Source organism: Podarcis cretensis (genome assembly GCF_951804945.1).
Source record: "Podarcis cretensis genome assembly, chromosome: 15".
Classification (NCBI taxonomy): Eukaryota; Metazoa; Chordata; class Lepidosauria; order Squamata; family Lacertidae; genus Podarcis; species Podarcis cretensis.
Window position 1 is genome coordinate 33,059,759 of NC_137185.1, and position 22,332 is coordinate 33,082,090.

The 22,332-nt window shown below is 44.3% G+C and overlaps 1 protein-coding gene across 1 annotated transcript in view; it reads left to right on the plus strand.

Moving 5' to 3' along the window:
• Positions 1-10,112: 10,112 nt before the first annotated feature.
• NRGN (neurogranin) overlaps positions 10,113-22,332 on the plus strand; it is a 50,685-nt gene continuing 38,465 nt past the window's right edge. Inside the window, exon 1 of the mRNA XM_079955311.1 lies at positions 10,113-10,529. Coding sequence (XP_079811437.1) covers positions 10,515-10,529 — 15 coding nt within the window. The 5' untranslated portion in view covers positions 10,113-10,514. The remainder of the gene's footprint in view (positions 10,530-22,332) is intronic.

Consider the following 22,332-nt stretch of genomic DNA (forward strand, 5'->3'; position numbering starts at 1 on the left):
TGTTGGACATCCCTGTTGTAGATATACCCCTGCTTTAAGGCATTTACATACTGTCTTCTCTTGTATATTATTTACTACAAAGTTATGTCTTAATTATGCATTCTCAACGTATTTTTAATTTTAATTTTCCTTAGCACTGAACCACTGCTATTCAAAAGTCGACTCTTTATTACTGCGTTTGCAATTGTTCAAGATAAAATCTGTTTTGGAAGGAGAAGAAATGAGCACTGAACCACTCATATATTACAAGTGAACTCTTTATTTACTGCGTTTGCTATTGTTTAAGATAAAACCTATTTGCGAAAGAAGCTACTTTTGCCATTTTTATGGGTGTTTATTGTCCCCCCCCCCCGATAGTTGCCTTGGTGATATTACCTTGTGTCGATCAGGGTAGTCATTGTTTCACCATGCTGTTCTGTTCATTGTTTTATTGTTGCTTGGGACAGCACTGGCAAAGGAAATAGGCACATTTCAATATCGGATCAGAAGCCGGCTGGCTTTCGTAATTCCAGTACGGTCCCTGGAAAATAGGGACAGTTAGAGGGTATTCAGTTGGCACTCAGTGGCTCAATGCACTTGGTTCAGATCTAAATCCGCCATATGAAAGGCTGCAATCCTAGGCCCACGTATGTCTGAGTAGACACAGAAAGCATTGCACCGTAAGTGGACTTAAGCAAGCGGCAATTTGAAGGCTAAGGCACCTATGGCCCTCTAGCTGCTGTTGGACTACAGTTCCCATAATCCCTGGGCATCAGCTGTGTTGGCTGGGGCTGATGGGAGTTGGAGTCCAGCAACATCTGGTGAGCCATAACTTTCCCCATCTCTGCACTAGTCTAAGGTCAGCTGCAGTTTGTCACAGCCGTTACATAATGAAGTCCTCGTTCCACAAGGTTGCTTTGATGTGTGGGTGTATTTGTATTGGTTTCAAAAGCTTGAAGCAAAAAAGCTATGATCTTTCTTTTTTTAAAGATACCCACAGGTGTCTCTATCTCTGTATAATTCCACTTGATATCACAAGTACAAGGAATGATTGGGGCAGATTATTTGCCCATTATGGTCCTGTCTAGCTCGTGCCTGTTTCTCAGGCAGTGGTGCTGGTTCCAGTAATTTCCTATCCAGAATACTTTTGGCTAGGATTGAACTTGGGACCTTCTGAATACAGGGCAAGCTCTATACCACGTGGCCACACTCCCGCCCTCCTTCCTACCATCCTGGTTATCTGGGGAATAGTACCCCAGGAACACCACACATTCAGGCATGGTGATCCCTCCTGGATCCACTTATCCTGGTGTCCAAACCAAACACCTTCTAGTATTCATGAAATAGCAAACCTGTGTTCTTGCTGCTTTGTTAAAGTGGCCAACAATTTGCAGAACACTTATCAAAACCTTTTACAGTGGTACCTTGATTCTCAAACTTAATCCATTCCGGAAGTCCGTTCCAAAACCAAAGCGTTCCAAAACTAAGGCGCACTTTCCCATAGAAAGTAATGCAAAATGGATTAATCCGTTCCAGACTTTTAAAAACAACCCCTAAACCAGCAATTGAACATGAATTTTACTATCTAACGAGACCATTGATCCATAAAATGAAAGCAATAAACAATGTGCTGCAGTCACACAGTCAATCCATCAGCAGCTGAACTGGGTTCCACAGTCACAGAAACAAAACAAAAAAGCTGAAAAAGCAAAAACACAACACAAAATAAATAGCAAAAACAGATGGACCTCAGCGTAACCCTCAAAAGGGAAGTGGGGCACTCAAACTGGAACAAGTTCAGTTTCCGAAAAAGTTCGCAAACCGGAACACTGTTTGGGTTCCAAGTTGTTTGAATACCAAGGTGTTTGAGAAGCAAGGTACCATTGTACTAGGGCTGCAACTTTTAACTAACTGGTTAGGGACATAAGAAGCGACCTTAACGTTAAAACAAACCATGTCTGTCCCACACAGGAAAGGAAGGTACAGGCAGGCTTGAGGGAACCCAGAGGTTTGCAAAAGTACAAAAAAGTCTCTAGAAAAAACGCAGAAGGAGGAGGCTCCTAAAAAGTCCTTTATGTACTCAGTGGCATGGCATGTTTAGGGTCTGAGAGTGAAAACAACAACAACAACAACAGGAGAGGCAGGTGGGGAGTGGAATGGGATGGAGCAGCTGCTAAGGGATCAAAAGACTTATAGAGTAGATAACAGAGTGAACCACTTCTCTGTCTCCATAGGTCATTTCCTGGCTCATGCTGAGAAGCTATTTTCAAAAGTTCCCAGGGCTGGAAGTGACAAATGTTAATAAGAAATCAATGGAGAAATCCAGTATCTTTATGCAGCTGGGTTTAGGCCTTTCGCCCTCAAAAATCCATCTAACAGTGTAACTGAATGCATTTTTCCCCCACGTAAATAAGTGCCACTGAGATTAAGGGGCTCCTAGAGAAGCATGCGGGGACGCAGGTGGCGCTGTGGGTTAAAGCCTCAGCGCCTAGGACTTGCCGATCGAAAGGTCGGCGGTTCGAATCCCTGCGGCGGGGTGCGCTCCCGCTGCTCGGTCCCAGCGCCTGCCAACCTAGCAGTTCGAAAGCACCTCCAGGTGCAAGTAGATAAATAGGGACCGCTTACCAGCGGGAAGGTAAACGGCGTTTCCATGTGCGGCTCTGGCTCTGGCCAGAGCAGCGATGTCACACTGGCCACGTGACCCGGAAGTGTCTCCGGACAGCGCTGGCCCCTGGCCTCTTAAGTGAGATGGGCGCACAACCCCAGAGTCTGTCAAGACTGGCCCGTACGGGCAGGGGTACCTTTACCTTTTTAGAGAAGCATGCATGAGCCTGCAATCTGCAACAGTTTAGGAAGAGGGAAACTGGAGTGCGTTCTCCCTGCCACGCTTCTCTCAAAAGTGGGCATCTGCTTGTCTTGCACATGTTTGAAGTTTGCACACAGATTGTATAGACCAGGTGCGGGGGATTTCTGGCCCTCCGGATTTTGCTGAACTACAACTCCCACAATCCCTAGCCAATGGCCATGCTTCCTGGATTTAGTTGATATTTGGAGAGTGAAGAACCCGATGGGAAGAGAGGGAACTTTCTTCTCTGAGGCTAAAATGACATGGACAAGAATTGATCAAATTTGGGTAACTAGGGGATTGGTTCCGAAGATCAGCAAAGTGGAGATCTGCCCCAAAACCTGTTCTGACCATAATGCTGTGAAGATGGAAATTACATTGATGCCAACTGGTTCCTTTAGATGGAGGATGAATGATACCTTGTTTAGGAATGAAGAGGTGACCAAGAAGGCCCAAAAAACTCTAAGAGATTATTTTGAAATAAATATGAATACTACAGGGGGAAAAAGAGTAATTTGGGACGCAAGCAAAGCGGTTATGAGGGGATTCCTAATACAACAGAATGCAATTAAGAAGAGAACTCAGAATGAAAAAAGGATAAAATCCTGGGGAAAATAGAGGAAGGAGAGAAGAAACTGAGAGCAAAACCAAAGTCACAGGAGATTCTGAAAGAGATAAAGTTATACCAAGTACAATATACAAAGCTGATGAATCAGGAAATAGAATGGAAGATCAAACAGATGAGGCAAAAGACATTTGAATCAGCAAATAAGTGTGGAAAATTATTGGCCTGGCAAATGAAAAAAAGACAAAAACTCAATACTATTACGAATTTGGAAGTGGAAGGAAAGAATATACAGAACCCAGTGGAGATTAGGAAGTGTTTTCAGAGATATTTTAAACAACTTTATACACAGGAGAAGCAGAAAGAAATGGACATTGATCAATTTCTGAAAATAAATGGACTACACAAAATTTCTCAGGAAAAACAGCTAATGTTGAATTATAAAATAACGGATCAGGAGGTGGAAGGTGCCATCCAGAATATGCAATTAGGTAAATCTCCAGGACCAGATGGTTTGACTTCAAGATACTACAGATCTTTGAAAGAATGGTTAATACAACCATTGAAGGAAGTCTGTAATGAAATTTTGGAAGGGAGAAAGCCACCAGAGTCGTGGAAGGAAGCTTACATTACACTTATACCAAAAACAGAGACTGAAAAGACACAGCTTAAAAACTACCACCCCATATCACTGCTTAATGTGGATTATAAAATTTTTGCAGATATTTTGGCTAAAAGACTAAAAAAGGTTCTAGTTGAAGAAATTCATAAAGACCAAGCGGGCTTTCTCCCGGGTAGACACTTGTCTGACAACATGAGGAATATAATTAATATTCTAGAAAAATTACAAGTGAATATCAATACCAAGGCAGTTCTGATATTTGTGGATGCAGAGAAAGCCTTTGACAACATCTCATGGAGTTTTATGAAGAAGAATCTACAGGGGATGTGGGTAGGCCAAGGTTTTGAAAATGGTATAGGTGCAATTTACTCAGAACAAAAGGCAAAATTAATTGTGAACAATGTGACAGAAGAATTCAAGATTGAGAAAGGGACACGACAAGGTTGCCCAATCTCTCCATTGGTCTTTATATCGGTCCTTGAGGTTTTGTTAAATATGATTAGAAAGGACCAAGAGGTTAAAGGTATACAAGTGGGAGTTAAACAGTACAAACTGAAAGCATTTGCTGATGACTTAGTGTTGACTTTACAGGAGCCAGGATCTAGTACTAAAAGGGTATTGGAACTGATTCAAGAATTTGGACAGGTAGCAGGTTTTAAGTTGAACAAGATGAAAACTAAGGTTTTAGAGAAAAATTTAACTGTAAATGAGAGAGAAAAGTTTCAGGAGAGAGGATTAACATTGGTTAAGAAAGTGAAATATTATGGGGTAAATATGACAGCCAAAAATGTGAATTTATTTAAGGATAATTATGAAAAATGTTGGACAAACTTGAAGTGAAAAAGGATTTCGAAATATGGACAAACTTGAAGTTATCATTGCTAGGCCGAATTGCTGTGATAAAAATGAATGTGCTGCAAAGGATGTTGTTTTTCTTTCAAACATTGCAAATTTTGGATAAGATGGATTGTTTCAAGAAGTGGCAGAAAGATATTTCCAGATTTGTTTGGCAGGGCAAGAAGCCTCAAATAAAATTTAAGATATTAACTGATGCTAAAGAAAGAGGTGGATTTGCCCTGCCAGACCTTAAACTATATTATGAATCAGCTGCTTTTTGCTGGCTGAGACAATGGCTGCTTCTTGAAAACATTGACGTGTTGGATTTAGAAGGTTTTAATAATGTATTTGGTTGGCATGCATATTTGTGGTATGATAAGGTAAAAGCACACAAAGCGTTTAAATATCATATTGATAGAAAAGCATTGTTTAATGTGTGGATAAGATATAAGGATTTGTTAGAAAAGAAAACCCCAAGATGGTTGTCACCAATGGAAGTGAAGGCACAGAAAAAACTCAATATGGAGGCCAAACGGCCGAAATATTGGGAAATTTTGGAACAAGATGGAGACAGAATAAAATTGCAGAGCTTTGAAAAATTGAAAAATAAAGTGCGAGATTGGCTTCATTATTACCAAATAATGGAGGCATACAATTTGGACAAAAAAGTTGGCTTCCAGGTGGAAAAATCAAAATTGGAAACAGAATTGTTTGATCCAAAAACTAAGCATTTGTCAAGAATGTATAACTTGTTGCTGAGATGGAACACTCAGGATGAAATGGTGAAATCAGTTATGATTAAATGGGCACAAGATGTTGGACATAACATAATGCTGGCTGACTGGGAACAGTTATGGACCACAGGTATGAAATTTACGGCATGTAATGAAGAGAAAACTTAATGAAAATGATTTACAGGTGGTACATGACACCAGTCAAGCTTGCAAAAATTTACCATTTGCCTGATAATAAATGCTGGAAATGTAACGAGACTGAAGGTACATTCTTTCACCTTTGGTGGACATGCCCAAGGATTAAGACATTCTGGGAGATAATTAATAATGAAATAAAAAAGGTATTTAAATATACCTTCCTGAAGAAACCAGAGGCCTTTCTCCTGGGCATGGTCGGCCAACTGGTGTCAAAGAAGGATAGAACATTTTTTATGTATGCAAAAACAGCAACAAGAATACTCATCGCAAAATATTGGAAGACACAAGATCTACCCACCCGGGAAGAATGGCAGATGAAGTTGATGGACTACATGGAATTGGCGGAAATGACTGGCAGAATCCGAGACCAGGGAGAAGAGTTGGTGGAAGAAGACTGGAAAAAGTTTAAAGACTATTTACGGAAATACTGCAAAATAATAATAATAATAATAATAATACTAATAATAATAATAATAATAATTTATTATTTATACCCCGCCCATCTGTCTGGGCCTCCCCAGCCACTCTGGGCGGCTTCCAAAAGAATATTAAAATACTATGATACATCAAACATTAAAAGCACCCCTAAACAGGGCTGCCTTCAGATGTCTTCTAAAAGTCTGGTAGTTGTTGTTCTCTTTGACATCTGGTGGGAGGGCATTCCACAGGGAGGGCGCCACTACCGAGAAGGCCCTCTGCCTGGTTCCCTGTAACTTGGCTTCTCGCAGTGAGAGAACCGCCAGAAGGCCCTCGGTGCTGGACCTCAGTGTCCGGGTAGAACAATGGGGGTGAAGACGCTCCTTCAGGTATACTGGACCGAGGCCGTTTAGGGCTTTAAAGGTCAGCACCAACACTTTGAATTGTGCTCGGAAACATACTGGGAGCCAATGTAGGTCTTTCAAGACCGGTGTTATATGGTCTCGGCGGCCGCTCCCTGTCACCAGTCTGGCTGCTGCATTCTGGATTAGTTGTAGTTTCCGGGTCACCTTCAAAGGTAGCCCCACGTAGAGTGCATTGCAGTAGTCCAAGCGGGAGATAACCAGAGCATGCACCACTCTGGCGAGGCAGTCCACAGGCAGATAGGGTCTCAGCCTGCGTACCAGATGGAGCTCGTAGACAGCTGCCCTGGACACGGATTTAACCTGTGCCTCCATGGACAGCTGTGAGTCCAAAATGACTCCCAGGCTGCGCACCTGGTCCTGCAGGGGCACAGTTACCCCATTCAGGACCAGGGAGTCCTCCACACCTGCCTGCCTCCTGTCCCCCAGAAACAGTACTTCTGTCTTGTCAGGATTCAGTCTCAATCTGTTAGCCGCCATCCATCCTCCAACCGCCTCCAGACACTCACACAGGACTGTCACCGCCTTCACTGGTTCTGATTTGAAAGAGAGGTAGAGCTGGGTATCATCCGCATACTGATGAACACCCAGCCCAAACCCCCTGATGATCTCTCCCAGCGGCTGCATGTAGATGTTGAAAAGCATGGGGGAGAGGACAGAACCCTGAGGCACCCCACAAGTGAGAGCCCAGGGGTCTGAACACTCATCCCCCACCACCACTTTCTGAACATGGCCCAGGAGGAAGGAGCGGAACCACTGTATGACAGTGCCCCCAGCTCCCAGCCCCTCAAGACGGTCCAGAAGGATGTTATGGTCGATGGTATCAAACGCCGCTGAGAGATCCAGCAGAACTAGGAAACAGCTCTCACCTTTGTCCCTAGCCCGCCGGAGATCATCAACCAGTGCGACCAAGGCAGTTTCAGTCCCATGATGAGGCCTGAATCCCGACTGGAAGGGATCCAAATGGTCCGCTTCTTCCAGGCGTGCCTGGAGTTGTTCAGCAACCACTCGCTCAATCACCTTGCCCAAGAATGGAAGATTTGAGACTGGGCGATAGTTGGCCATCGTGGCCGCATCTAAAGATGGTTTTTTAAGAAGTGGTTTGATAACCGCCTCTTTCAGTGGGTCTGGGAAGGCTCCCTCACGGAGGGAAGCATTCACCACCCCACGAAGCCCATCGCCCAGTCCTTCCCGGCTAGCTTTTATAAGCCAGGATGGGCAAGGATCAAGGAGACAGGTGGTTGGTTTCACTCGTCCAAGCAGTCTGTCCACATCCTCGGAGGTAACAGATTGGAATTGATCCCATGCAATTTGACTAGACTCTAGCACTCTCCCGCCCCGGCCCTGCTCCCACGGTGGCGTCTACCTCTTCCCGAATCTGAGCGACTCTATCTGCAAAAAACTTTGCAAAATCATTGCAGGAGATCATGTGGCCCGTACTGGGCCCCGATGTAGCAGGTGGTTCCGCTAAATTGCGGACCACCTGAAAAAGTCTCCTGCTGCTGTTTTCTGCAGATGCAATAGAGGCGGTGAAGAAGGTCTTCTTCACCGTCGCTACCGTCACTTGGTAGGCTTGACATTGAGCTCTAACCTGTGTCCGGTCAGCTTCAGAATGAGTTATCCGCCACCGGCACTCTAGCCGTCTCAACGATTGTTTCATTGCCCTCAGATCCGTGGAAAACCACGGGGCTCTCCGGGCTCCATGCAATCGGAGAGGGCGCTTCGGAGCCAAACAGTCAATAGCCCTGGTTAACCCCACATTCCAGCGGGCCACCAGGGAATCAGCTGAAAGGCCATCAACATGGGATAAAGCACCCCTTACCACTCTCTGGAAACCATTTGGATCCATTAAGTGGCGGGGGCGGACCATCCGAATCGGTCCCACCTCCCTGCAGAGGGGAAGGGTTGCAGAGAAGTCCAGTTGCACCAGGAAGTGATCTGACCATGGCACTTCTTTTGTTTCACTTTTAGTTAGTGTCAGGTCACCAACATCCGTAGAGGTAAATACCAGGTCCAAGGCATGTCCGCGGCTATGGGTTGGGCCAAACTTATTCAGGGACAGCCCCATGGAGGCCATGCTTTCCACGAAGTCCCGAGCGGCCCCTTGTAAGGTCGTGTCGGCATGGATATTAAAATCCCCTAGGACAACCAAAGTAGGCGTCTCCAGGAGAACATCCGCCACAACCTGAAGCAGCTCGGGCAGGGAATCCTTGGTGCAGCGGGGAGGTCGGTACACCAAAAGGAATCCTGTACTGCCCCTATTGCCCAACTTCCAGAACATGCACTCAGAGAACTGGGTCTTCCCAATAGGACGCCTGGTGCAAACTAATGACTTCCTAAAAATCACTGCAACATTCAATTAATGAATGTTAGAAAAATGTTGGAATGAAGTTATATGGCTTTAGCAGAAATGTTATAAGGAATTAAGGACAAATAGATTAATAGAGTATTAAAGGGAAAATAAGGTTAGAATGTGTTAAGATAATTATAGGATTAAAAATAGAGGAAGATGGAAAGGAATTGCTGAAAGAATTAATAGAAGTGGAATACAAAAAGGGAGGTGTGAGGAGGTCACGGAAATAAGGGAATGAAAGATAAGATATTGAAACTATTAGATGTGTTTTAAATTGTGTTTGTTTTGTTTTGTTAGTTTAATGTTAGTGGTTTTTTGTGTTTTTTTTGTATTGTATTGTATTGTGTTGTATTGTATGGTTTTCATTCTTTGTAGTGTTTAAACTGTTGGAAAAGATAATAAATATTATTATTATTTTTTTAAAAAGAGAACAGAAATCGTGCTCCGGCGGCGTGGCAGCAGCAGGAGGCCCCATTAGCTAAAGTGGTGCTTCAGGTTAAGAACAGTTTCAGGTTAAGAACGGACCTCTGGAACAAATTAAGTACGTAACCAGAGGTACAACAACAACAACAACAACAACAACAACAATAATAATTTTATTATTTATACCTGGCCCATCTGACTGTGTTGCCCAAGCCACTCTGGGCAGCTTCCAACATATGTAAAAAAACATATTAAAACATTAAACATAAAAAACCTTCTCTGTACAAGGTTGCCTTCAGATGCCTTCTAAGGATTGTATAGCTACTTATCTCCTTGGCTTAGGGGTTTGCATAACTTCATCCCCTCCAACATTTCTCTGATGAAAATAGGGGTGTCCTAAGGAAAAGCGGGACGTTCCGGGATCAAATGAGAAACTGGAACAGCTTCTGTAAATCCAGGACTGTCCCTAGAAAATAGGGACTATTGGAGGGTTTGAGTCTGCAGGCCAGCTCCTCTCTAAGACCTTGCCAGATGCATATTTGCTTAGTTTCAGTAAGGTCACTGCATCATGTGTCTTCATACAATACCCTGGGACCAATACAGCTATTCATATTTGAGGCACCCCCCTCCTGGTTCTTTTTCTGGTGTCTGATCAAGCACTGGCAACCGACAATATAATTTGGGCACTTGCTAGAGACCTGTGGAATTGGCCATTCTATGTCGAGCTGGGTACTGTTTGTTCTTGATTGTGTTTCTATGGCACAAAGAGCTCTCTAATGCCAACTGGGCTGCCTGTCTCTTTAAGTATTTAAAGGGTGTTAGAAGCGAGGGGAGTTGCTGTAAAACAAGCTGGGGAAAGAGAGAGAGAGAGAGAGAAATTAAAAAGCAAGAGGAGAACTGGAGCTGCCTGAGTAGGTCTGATAGGCTCCCCAGCTGAGAGTAAGTGGGTTACGTAGGCAATAAGCTCTGCTCAACTTCAGCACCTACGGAAAGATCTGTTCTGGAGGCAGCAGGGAAAAAGCAAGTTCTCGTAAGTGGAGAAGGAAACAGATCTCTGCCTTCCCAGGGTATATCTAGCTCCTGTTGGCTGGGGAACTCTTAATCAGATTGGCACCCACGATGGACTGCTGTAATGTACGTACACATCTGTAGATTATTATTATTATTATTTTATTTTGGAATGCGCAAAGAAAAAATCATGCTAGAATGTAATAAGCTGGTGGGGAAAGACTGAAGTTCAGGTTGTTTTGCTCGTTTTTATTGCTGAACTATTATGAATGGCAGTCTGTGATCAAGTGCTGAGTTGTCTCTGAATCTACTCTCATATTGATATGGCGCAGGGGGAGGGGGAACACGCCCACCTTTTATTTAGGGTCTCTTCTTTAGGGTCTGAAAGATCCCCTCTCTGAGATGGTTGTGGACCAGGCAACCAGGCATGGCACACCATGTACCTGAACCCTGTGACATTTTGGAATTTCTCCTCCCTGTCTGATGGATTGGAAATTCTACCAGCTGCCCTGAGCCTATTTAATAACTTTAAATTAGATGTGGTGCATTGACTTTTTTATTGCAATATTTTAAATAAAAGGAGTCTGTCTTTTGGATCTTTTAAGTTGGCTGCTCTGTGTGGCACAGCGATTTCTAGTTGCCAGAAAGCTAAGCGTGGAAATAGCAATAACAGGACCAGCAGAACTGTTAGTTTCTGTGTGGGAGTTTGCTGCTTATTTCTACTCCTGTACTGGGAAGAAAAAGAGATGAGGGAAAATAATGGCTCTTTTATATATATATAAAGGGGCTGAGAAAGAAGAACAAGCAGCAACCGCTGACTAAATTCATGGATCAGGGTTTTTCTTTTTTTTCATCCCTTTGAAAGAAACACACTAAAACAATGAACTTTGGACTGCTGGAAGTCTTAAATCGGATTTGCGCTTTTGGGTGGGAAAAGCATTTGAAGGCTGGCAGCGTTGGGTAGAACATGCATATTTTGCAAGCTTTTCCCCCTGGGTTTCCTTCATTTTTCAACCTTTGGAGCAAGGGTAGCCAACATTGTTCCCTTCTAATGTTGGTTTTCTGGCTCCCATCAGCTCCAGCCAGCATGACCAGCGATGCAAGTTGTGGTGCAACACTCTGTTGTACCCTTGATTTCAAGATTAATCCACACACAAAAATAAGTGCTGTTGGTATGTTCACACGTTCTGTTGGCAAAGGGGCTAAGGTGGCGATGGGGAACATGTGGCCAATCATTGACCGTGTTGGCTGCGGGGGCCACAGATTCCCTCATCCCTAGTTTAGGGAACTGCAAACAATACTGGAAATATGCCCACAATCATTTCCTGCTTATTAGGACTCCTTTGAGGAGTGCTGTGTTCAAATTTTCTGAGTGTGCGTTGGTAGTTGTGCCCCCTTTTCAGGATTCAGGTCCATTCCCAGGGGTTGGAGAAGTCTAAGATAACCGAGTGGTTGGGTGAATGCATCTTGAGGCCCCTAGTTACATCCAGATAAATGCCTGTTCATTGGAACTGTGAAGAAGGTACATCTGGCCACTTCACCAAGTGTTGATAACATATTCCAGGGCTATCTTGTGTGAGCAAATATGTTTCTCTGTTATATCTTTAACTGGAAATGACAAACATGCTCTTGGCTTTTAATTCACTGCATAATCAATGGATATGGCATTTGGAGAAGGGCTTTCAGCATTTTTTAACAGTGGAGAAGGTGGGTGATGCCAGTTTGAAGCTTGGGGGGCGGCCCTTGGACAAGGTACGTTCCTGCGGGCTTCGTTCCTTCATAGAATCATGGAGCTAAACAGGACCTCAAAGATCATCTAGGTCAGGAAATCTGCTGCTACGGCTTCTCTGATTGGTGGTAATCCATCACCTGCTTTAAAAAGTCCAAAGAAAAGATTTCTGATGCAATCTTATTTTCTTACATTTATATACTATGTCTTCTTCTCCTTCCAAGAAGCTCAAGGTGGTGTACATGGTTCTTCTCCTCCCCATTTCATCCTCACAACAAGGCTGTGACTTAGGTTAGGCAAAGACATGGTGACTGGCCCAAGGCTGCCTCGTGGGGATTCGAACCCTGCTCTCCCAGGTCCTTAGTCCAACACTCTAACCATTATGCCACACTGGCTCCCAAGGGTGGGGAGCCACAAGGTTGGTACTCTCTATCTGGCCTTTGGCAATTCCCCCAGGCCTACTTCCACCCTTGCTCTCACACACCTTTGCCAGCCTCGCTTCACACCTTTTTTCAGGTGTTTTTACCTGACTGGAATATGCTTCTGTACTCTGGCAATGCTTCTTGCTTGCCTGGATAGAGGAGAGAAGGGTGTGTGTGAAGAAACCAGCCTACTATGCAAAAAGGTGGTAAAACTCACATTTGTTGGTCCACCTGCTTTTGCCTCTGGCCCTAGTGCACACTTGTGGCCCCCAGAAGCTTGCAATGAATGGAATGTGGCCTTCAGGGTGGAAAAGGTTTTCCACCCCTGTGCTGCAGCTCGTGCTATGAAATTCTCCCTGTTGTTTCATTGAAATCCCCTTTGTTGTGAGTGGAATGTGTTGGTTCAAGTCCTGCCTTCTGGATCAATGGAAAATCAATTTGCTCTGTCATCACAACAGCCCTTCAAGTATCTGAAGGGGGCCACAACATCACCCACCTCCTAGCTGTCTCTAAAACACATACTCATTCCACCTTAATTCATCTCACTTGGTCTCTAGGTCCTTTCACCGTCATTGCCGCTCTTCTGCTATGGACACAATCCATTCCTTACTACCATCCCCTCCCAGAGAGAGAAACGACAAAGATATGGCTATCTACATTGGCTCCCAGTATGTTTCCAAGTACAATTCAAGGTGTTGGTGCTGACCTTTAAAGCCCTAATGGCCTCGGTCCAGTATATCTGAAGGAGCGTCTCCACCACCATTGTTTAGCCCGGACACTGAGGTCTAGCTCTGAGGGCCTTCTGGCAGTTCCCTCACTGCAAGAAGCAAGGTTACAGGGAACCAGGCAGAGGGCCTTTTTGGTAGTGGCGCCCGCCCTGTGGAATGCCTTCCCATCAGATGTCAAGGAAATAATCAACTACCTGACTTTTAGAAGGCATCTGAAGGCAGTCCTGTTTAGGGGAGTTTTTAATGTTTGATGTTTTATTGTGTTTTTAATATTGTGTTGAGAGCTGCCCGGAGTGGCTGGGGAAACCTAGCCAGATGGGTGGGGTATTATTATTATTATTATTATTATTATTATTATTATTATTATTATATTTTCACTTTTTTATGCTCCTCTTGCTGCTTGCTTGAAGAGGGAGGGTGAGCAAGCAGCAACAGGAGAAGTAGCAGCAGGGGGATGGATTAGCAGTGGAACACTAACTGGAGGGATGGCATGGCAGATGCTCAACCACGCTGATTCCTGATGCTGGTCCTGGGTGTGTGGCTTATGATGAGAACCTTATTATTAGAATGGGAATGTTGCAAGCATGTCCCAATCACCACCTGTAAGATGCTAAGGCAGGGATGGGGGACTTATCGTTGAGCTCTCATCAGCCTCAAAGCAGCATTGCCAGTAGTTGGGAATGGTGGGAGCTGGAGTCCAACCACATCTAGAGGAGCACACATTCCCCATCTCTGTGCTGGCAGCATATGCGGCTGCACATCCCACAACACTGGCAAGTATTCACATGCCCCGCTCTATGTGGGGCTATCTTTGAAGGTGACCCGGAAACTACAGTTAATCCAGAATGCAGCAGCTAGACTGGTGACTGGCGCCAAGACCATATACCAGTAACTCTGGTCCTGAAAGACCTACTTTGACTCCCAGTATGTTTCTGAGCACAGTTCAAAATGCTGGTGCTGAGCTTTAAAGCCCTAAACGGCCTCAGCCTTGTATACCTGAAGGAGTGTCTCCACCTACATTGTTCAGCCCGGACCCTGAGGTCCAGCTCCGAGGGCCTTCTGGTGGTTCCCTCCCTGCGAGAAGTGAGGTTACAGGGAACCAGGCAGAGGGCCTTCTCGGTAGTGGCACCTGCCCTGTGGAACGCCCTCCCATCAGATGTTAAGGAAATAAGCAGCTACCTGACTTTTAGAAGACATCTGAAGGCAGCCCTGTTTTAGGGAAGTTTTTAATGTTTGATGTTTTATTGCATTTAGGGATGTGAAAAACTATAGCAGCCTTCCCCCAAGCTGCTATGGCTTTCAATCCCTGGTCCCTGGTCCTGTTGGCTGGGTCTGATGAGAGCTGCCTTCCAACCACACCTGGAGGGCAGCAGCTTGGAAAAGGCTTCTCCAAAGGTTATTGGACTTGCAAGGTAAAATGAGAGTTGAGTCCCCATCGACTGAAACCCATCAGCGTCAAGAGGAAGCCTGGACTTCTTCTAACAGCCTGACCCAGAAATTCTCCCACGTCCGCAGAGCTAGATGGGGGAAAGGACGCGATCTGCTCACTTAGAGCTTTTGTTGGAATTTCCCCGTGATCCTATTTGCCAAGCCAGGGGATGTCAGTGCCGGCGTGCCGGCAGCTCCCAAGGGACTCGGGTTGGTTTTCAGCAATTTCAATTAGGAGATGGCTGGCAGAGTCGTATTTCGTTGCATTAAGTGGGATGGAAACCAGGTGACTTGTCTGCAGAATCAGAACTGTGTGCCATCTTCTTTGCTTATTTATATGTTTGTCTGCCTGCATTTGCTGGCAGGGTGTGTGGGCTGCTGGGGTTTCTGGGCAGGGCTGTGTGCCTTATTTGTGGAGACAGCCTTCCAATTTGGAGGGAGCGCAGCTACTTTTCTTCAGCACAAATATATTACCAAAAGAAAAGGAGGGGGAGGGATTTTGGGATATGATTTACAACAAACTAAAAAAGAAGTTTAAATTAACCTTCGCCAAAAAGACCTGAAGCCTTTCTCCGAGGTATTATAGGCGTAGATATACCAAAATATTTGAGGATGTTATTTATGTATGCAACCACAGCTGTGAGAATGCTATCAGCCCAATGCTGGAAAGGAGATAATATACCACCAAAAATGGAATGGCAGACAAAATTATTTGAGTACGCTGAGATGGCAAAACTAATGAGGAAAGTTAGGAATCATGACGACCAAAAATTTATCACAGAATGGGACAAATACAGACAATCCTTAAAAGATCACTGTGAACATCTGGAATCTTTGGCAGGCCTTGAATGACTCCTGCAAGGTGACATAACTTATGGACATACTGGATAAATATGAACTAGATGTTATTCAATATGCAGTTAATATAGAATTGTAGAGGACCCATGTTCGGGTGGAGGGAAGTCTTAATACTTTTAAACAGAATTTTATTTCATTTTGAACGTTTGAGTATTTTCTTCTTCTTCTGTATATCTCTGATGGAGAATGATAATTGTGATGTATACAGTGGTACCTCGGGTTAAGTACTTAATTTGTTCCGGAGGTCCATTCTTAACCTGAAACTGTTCTTAACCTGAAGCACCACTTTAGCTAATGAGGCCTCCAGCTGCTGCTGCTGCACCGCCAGAGTACGATTTCTGTTCTCATCCTGAAGCAAAGTTCTTAACCCAAGGTACTATTTCAGGGTTAACGGAGTCTGTAACCTGAAGCGTATGTAACCCAAGGTACCACTGTACTTAAAAAATCAACAAATATTAAATGCAAAAAAAAAGGAGGGGAGAAAGATGGATGGTTAGGGGTTAAGTTCTAACAGAGTCTTTAAGAAGGACCCCAAAAGCAGGGCCATTTAACTCAGCTGCTCTCCTCCCTTAAGCACACTGGCACAGATCCGAATGATGCATTCCACAATGTGCCACCAGCAGAGAACAGGTGTGAAGGGCTGGGATTGCTGGGACTCTGACAAGGCCCACATCTGAGCAAGTGGGGACATCTGCTCATCCCCAGCCCTCACCCACAAGCACTCTGGCCCTGCTACTGCTCTGCCTTGCCTCTGCTGCCTACCACCCGCCTCCCGTCTCCAAGCATGGAAGCCAAGAGGGCTAACATAGGGCTCTTCTGATATCTTTGATAGTGATGTCCACATGATGGGACTTCACTGAATGCCCACTGTTGGGGGATGGGCTGCAAGCAGGGGCTGAGGAAGGGGGGTGCGGTAGGTGCGGGCTGCCCCGGGTGTCACCACTGAGGGGGATGACAAAATGCCGGGAGGCACTCACTGCGGGGCCTGCAGTGCGCCTGAGCCACACGTCTCTCCTGGGAAAGACGCGGTGGCTTGGGCGCATGCAGGCTCTGCACTGCCCAAACGATCCGCCCGCTGCCTCCCCCCCCCAGCTGTAGGGTGGCAAAGTGGGAGGAGGCAGTTAGGCTCCGGAGGCCCTGTGGTGCACCCCACCCCTATGGGCAACTCGCCCTGCCCCATGGCACACCGCCCCAGGCACCCAAGTGTCTTCCTCCACCACTGGCTGCAAGGAGGGCAGCTCAGGACCTTTCTAGAGGCACCAGCAGAGTTGTGGTGGGCATGTTAATGCCCAGCTGTCTGGCCACCTGTCTGTCTCTCTTCTGTAGAGGATTGTCAACTGCCCAGGAAAAAACTGTTGTGTCCTGCTCCTGTTCCTTCAAGGGGTTTGCTCTGCATAAATCAGCTGCTATATATCATCAGCTTATTTCTGCACCTAGCTCAGTATTGTTTTTTTTTCTGACTTATCAGTGACTCTCTCCAGGGTCTGAGGTGAAGACAAAACCTTTCACACCACCTGCCACTTGATCCTTTTAAACCGGAGATGTCAGCATTCGAATCGGAGCATGGCTTTGTCCCTGAGCTGCAGTCCTTTCCCTATACAGTGGTACCTCAGGTTAAGTGCTTAATTCGCTCTGGAGGTCCATTCTTAACCTGAAACTGTTCTTAACCTGAGGTACCACTTTAGCTACTGGGGCCTCCCGCTGCTGCCGCACGATTTCTGTTCTCATTCTGAAGCAAAGTTCTTAACCTGAGGTACTATTTCTGGGTTAGTGGAGTCTGTAACCTGAAGCGTATGTAACACGAGGTACCACTGTAGATGCCACCCATGCATTACAGCTCCTTCCTGATCCTACACAATGATGCCGGTTTTCAGAGTAGATGATCGCAAACAAACAAAATGCATCCAATTTCAGGCAGAGATTTGGAGAAAATGTTCCCAATGTACCAGTGGATACAGCTTCATTGGCTGGATTTCTTGTTGTCTTGGTTATTAAAGGTAAGGGAGCCATTCCAGAAAAAAGGAAGCATTTTTTTTTAAAAAAAAAATCCTGCACACATGTAATCACACATGTAAAGCACATTTTCTCCCCTCCTGGAAATTGTAGTTTGTTAAGGGTGCTGGGAACTGTAGCTCTGTGGGGGGCTAAACTACAGTTCCCAGGATTCTGTGCTGTTTCTGCAGTGGAGTCAATGCAGTTGAAAGAAGCCATCAGGTGAGCCTCAACAAAAGGGCACATCAACGTGGAGGCATTTAGGGGGGTCAGGTGGGAAGATGAGTTTTGTCTTTGAGTTCCGAACAGCAAGTGCTTCTGGCCGGTTGACCTTTCTGCACTGAGACGTGCCCCATGCAACGTAATAGCATTTCTTAGAAATATCGTTGCTGGCATTCTCATCCCACTCCATCTGCCCTTATTTTCCTGTAACTCATCATTAGCTGTGACCAGGCACGGAGTCAGCCTCTGGCCTCCTTGGGCAGCAGCTAGGGGTCCCAACTCCCTGGCACGGTCCACTGTCGCCAACATCTCTTGCCCAGGTCCTCAAGCTGTATTTCTTTTTTTAAAAAAAATTATTTATTTATACAACAAGAAAAAACACACACACAAAAACACAAATACCAAATTACACACAAATTACAAATATAACCATAGACACATAATTTTCTTGGCAAACAATAAAACATCTATTGGTCTTAACACTAAAGACCCAACTTCCCGTCTATTCCATATTTCAAAATCATATTACTTATTGCCAATACACATTTTTTTCATAATTAAACTTATTCTCAACAAATCTAATTTCTTCTATCTACCTAGCAACTATTACTGAAGTTCCTCGAATGCTGCAACAGAATTTAAACTACTATATTTATTTTTCAGATATTCTTTGAAAACCTCCCATTTAGAAACAAATTCCTGTTTTGATTTATTCTTTGTTTTTTTCTGATAAACCATCTAATTTGGCATATTCTGTCAGCTTTTGGATCCAATCTTGTATAGAGGGGATTTCATTACTCTTCCATTTTGCTGCGATCAAAACTCTTGCTGCCGCCATCGCATATAAAAAGATACCCTTCCTCTTTTGTGGAATATCCAAATCTGTTATTCCCAGGAGGTAGGCCTCTGGTTTTTTCTAATTTCCTGGAGTGACCGTGACATCATGTCTCTCCAGGGCATTAGTGTCATGGAATTCTACTCAATATTGATCCAGAGTAGAACTCCAGCGTGTAGTTAGCAGAGTAAAAACTTAAACACGTTGCAGAATTCCCAAACAATAGACCAGAGGCAATTAATATTTCATCCAGCAGAGCTTTACTGCTACTGAAGGCAAATGAGCATAATGGTCACAAATCCAATACATTCAGGACTGGCACTGTCCATAAGAAATCCAGTTGCAGCAGACTTAACTTAAACTTACAATAAGTTTAACCTTAACACTATATACAGAACACCACACCAAAAGGATAGAGAGATAGAAAGAGTGAAACCAGGCTCCTTCTGGCCGTAATATTATAGTCAACATGACTTGACAGAAGAGATAACAGAACCAATTTAAGCCAGCTGTACTCGGCTTCTCTGAAGGAATAACCCAAACATCATGAACCTTCTGCTTGTTTCTTTCACACAGAGAAGCTTCCAGAACCCTCTTGAATTAATTAGAATAGGAAAGATCTCTACACATCAGAACAACACTTTCTGCACTAAGAAATGCAAACTGATAATTAGTCCCCATACACTGGAGGCTGCCTTATAACAAGTCAGACTATTGGGTACATCTAGTTCAGTATTATCCAGACGGACCGGCAGCAGCTTTCCTGGATTTCAGACAGGAAGTCTTTCCCAAAGCAACCCAGAGATGCCAGGATTAAACCTGTGACCTTCTGCGTGCAAAGCAGATGCTATACCACACTGAGCCATTCCACAAAATGTGGGGAATTGTGACCGAGTGTTACAGACCCTCCAAGTGTCCCTATTTTCCAGGTACAGTCATGGATTTCCAGAAGCCATCCCGGTTTCTGATTTGATCCCAGAATGTCCCGCTTTTCCTTAGGATGTCCCTCTTTTCATCGGAGAAATGTTGGAGGGTATGGAGTCACACAACCCCCGAACCAAGGAGATAAGTCACTATACCACCTTTAGAAGACATCTGAAGGCAGCTCTGTATAGGGAAGTTTTTGTTAATGTTTAAGGTTTTATTATGTTTTTATATATGTTGGAAGCTGCCCAGAGTGGCTGGGGCAATCCAGTCACATGGACAGGGTATAAATAATTGTAATTTCATTAATTATCATAATTATAATTATTATGGAATAGGATGTCCCTGTTTTCACCTGAGAAAGGGTTATAGCCAGCTTTCCTTAGTAAGTAAGACCATAACATTTCTGGGACAAGGGCCTTTAGAGAAATGAATGTCAGGGGCAATGAAATAATCCAATCTAGAAAGTTTTTCATGAAAGTATGACAGCAGAGGTGTATGTGAACACATACAGTTTAAAACCATCTTTAAAAAGAATGCCCACAAACCTTCTGTATGAACAGAGGTCTAAATGCCATCTTTCCATGAGTCTGGCTATGGGCATTCTTAGAAAAAGGTTTGGCATCCATGTCACATGAACCCACCTTGAACTGCCCTGACAGTTTCTGGGTGGGTAAGAAGTGTGAGGAAAATTGAGTGAGGTGGGTGGTCTCAGCAGGCTGGGGGGATACATCAATAAATTAATTTGAGCTGACTTTATCTAGGGACAATTTGAGAGGCCAACAAATGGGAGCTGTTGAAGAAGAATAGAATGGATGTGGAGAAGGATCTGTTGGGAAATTAACCGGGAGTAAATAAATTGAAGAGGAACTGATCTGGGTGGGGTGCAAATTAAATGTAGAATTTATCTGAAGATATGGATGGGAAATTAGTTGGTTTGTCTTCTCTCCTGTGACATTTAAATTCTAGATTTGCATCTGCACATATCAATTAGTCTGTGCAATGTTAATGCAAATGTCTGTCTCTGGGCTTGTGCATTGAATCTTTTAAGAACCTAGCAACGCCCCAATTCTGCTCTTCAGATTAGTCCAAGAGGACCCATTCTGTATCAGTTAACTATCAAGTAACATTGCACTGTTGAAAAACAGAGAGAAAGTCTTTAAATTATGTATCAAGGTTATTGTAGGGCAGGGATAGCCAAGGCAGCAACTAGGGATTGGGCAGAAAATTGATTCAGTTTGTACCTAAAGGCATATTTCCTGATTTGCACTTCCTGAAACAAAGCGCAAACCAAAATGTAGTCATCCTTAGGGCTGGGGGATTCTGGGAAATTAAAATGGTAATTAGACCAAACCTACCACCTTGAACTGCTCAGAGTGCTGTCCCACAAGTCCACAAGTACTAGCTAACAGGGGGGGGGGCAACACCAGTGGCCATTTTGCACAGGGCCCCCTCAAACCTGTTGCTGGTGCTGATCACCACATTTTGCCACATTGAATGCCGTAAGTTAATTAAGTGCTCTATAGACAGTTACCGTATTGGCCCAAATATAAGCCACACCGGCCAATAAGCAGCACCTTAAAAAAAATATTTGGGGGGAGAATACCCAAATATAATCCGCTCCCTTAAAATTGGGTTGCAGGCTGAAAGTCATTGCAGTTGGTAGAATTGTAACTCCCATTTAAGCCTTTGATCTTGCAAGCCCACAAAAGTTACTGTACAATCGCTAAAACAGCAAATTGCTATTCAGTTGCTACAATCCCCCAGGCACTCACACCCATAAATGGCAAATATATAAGAAAATCCTATGGATACTGGAGAGGACCCGCAAGTGGGTTAAACACCTGTTCGTAGCACCGTCAGTGTAAATAAAAAACCAATACTGCACTGTAGAATACGGGGAAAGCTATGAATGACATTAGAATTAATTCCACAACAGTCTCAAGCTTCCAAATTGGCAATAAAACTTTTTTTTTTTTGTTCTGTTTTACCGTATGTCTGTTTCAGCGGCGATAATGTAAAAGCCAATTTTTGTAAGGTCGCGAATTTAAGCAGCATGTTAACTTTTCACGGTTGGAATTTGGGGGTAAAAAGTGTGGCTTATATTCAGGCCAATACGGTAACTTTTCCTCTCCTGTCGTGAATCATCTGCTAATCAATAGACCCCCCTCCTGTCCCACTTGTCTTGTCTCACCGATGCAGCAAACAGCTGGACCTGGACCGTACGTCATTTGCCTGGATAAAAGATAGCAGTTTTACGTGATGTCTGTCCATCTCTCCTGCACAGGCAGAGCAAAGTTGTCCGCCAATAATCGGACGAGGCTTTCCAAGCATCAAAAATGGATGCCCACTCAGGGGTTGTAAATAGCAAGGGTGTTAAGAACGATGGTCACCCCGCCAAAAGGAGATGGGCTTATGTAACCATTCCCAGCGGTGCAATGTTAATGCGCCAAACATAGGCTGGAGAAAAACGTGATACAACACAGCCAATGCTTACTATGTGGCGTGGTTCATTTTAAGTGCACCTCAAAATAGCTTCCAGAAAAATCAAGCCTTCAACAGTTTGATGCGTTTAAAATAAAACCAAAATAAAATAATTGACAGGTTTAAAACATGAGCAGGTTTTAAGGGTGGCGGATCATTTATGCTGCTACAGTGCCGTCACAGTAATTGGGCTTACAGTAGCATATGATCGCATTTATAAGCATACAGTGCTGATTTGAAGTGTTGCATTTTGTATTGCATTCTTTGTTTCTGTGAGTTGCTGTCAGACTAATACAGAACAGTTCTT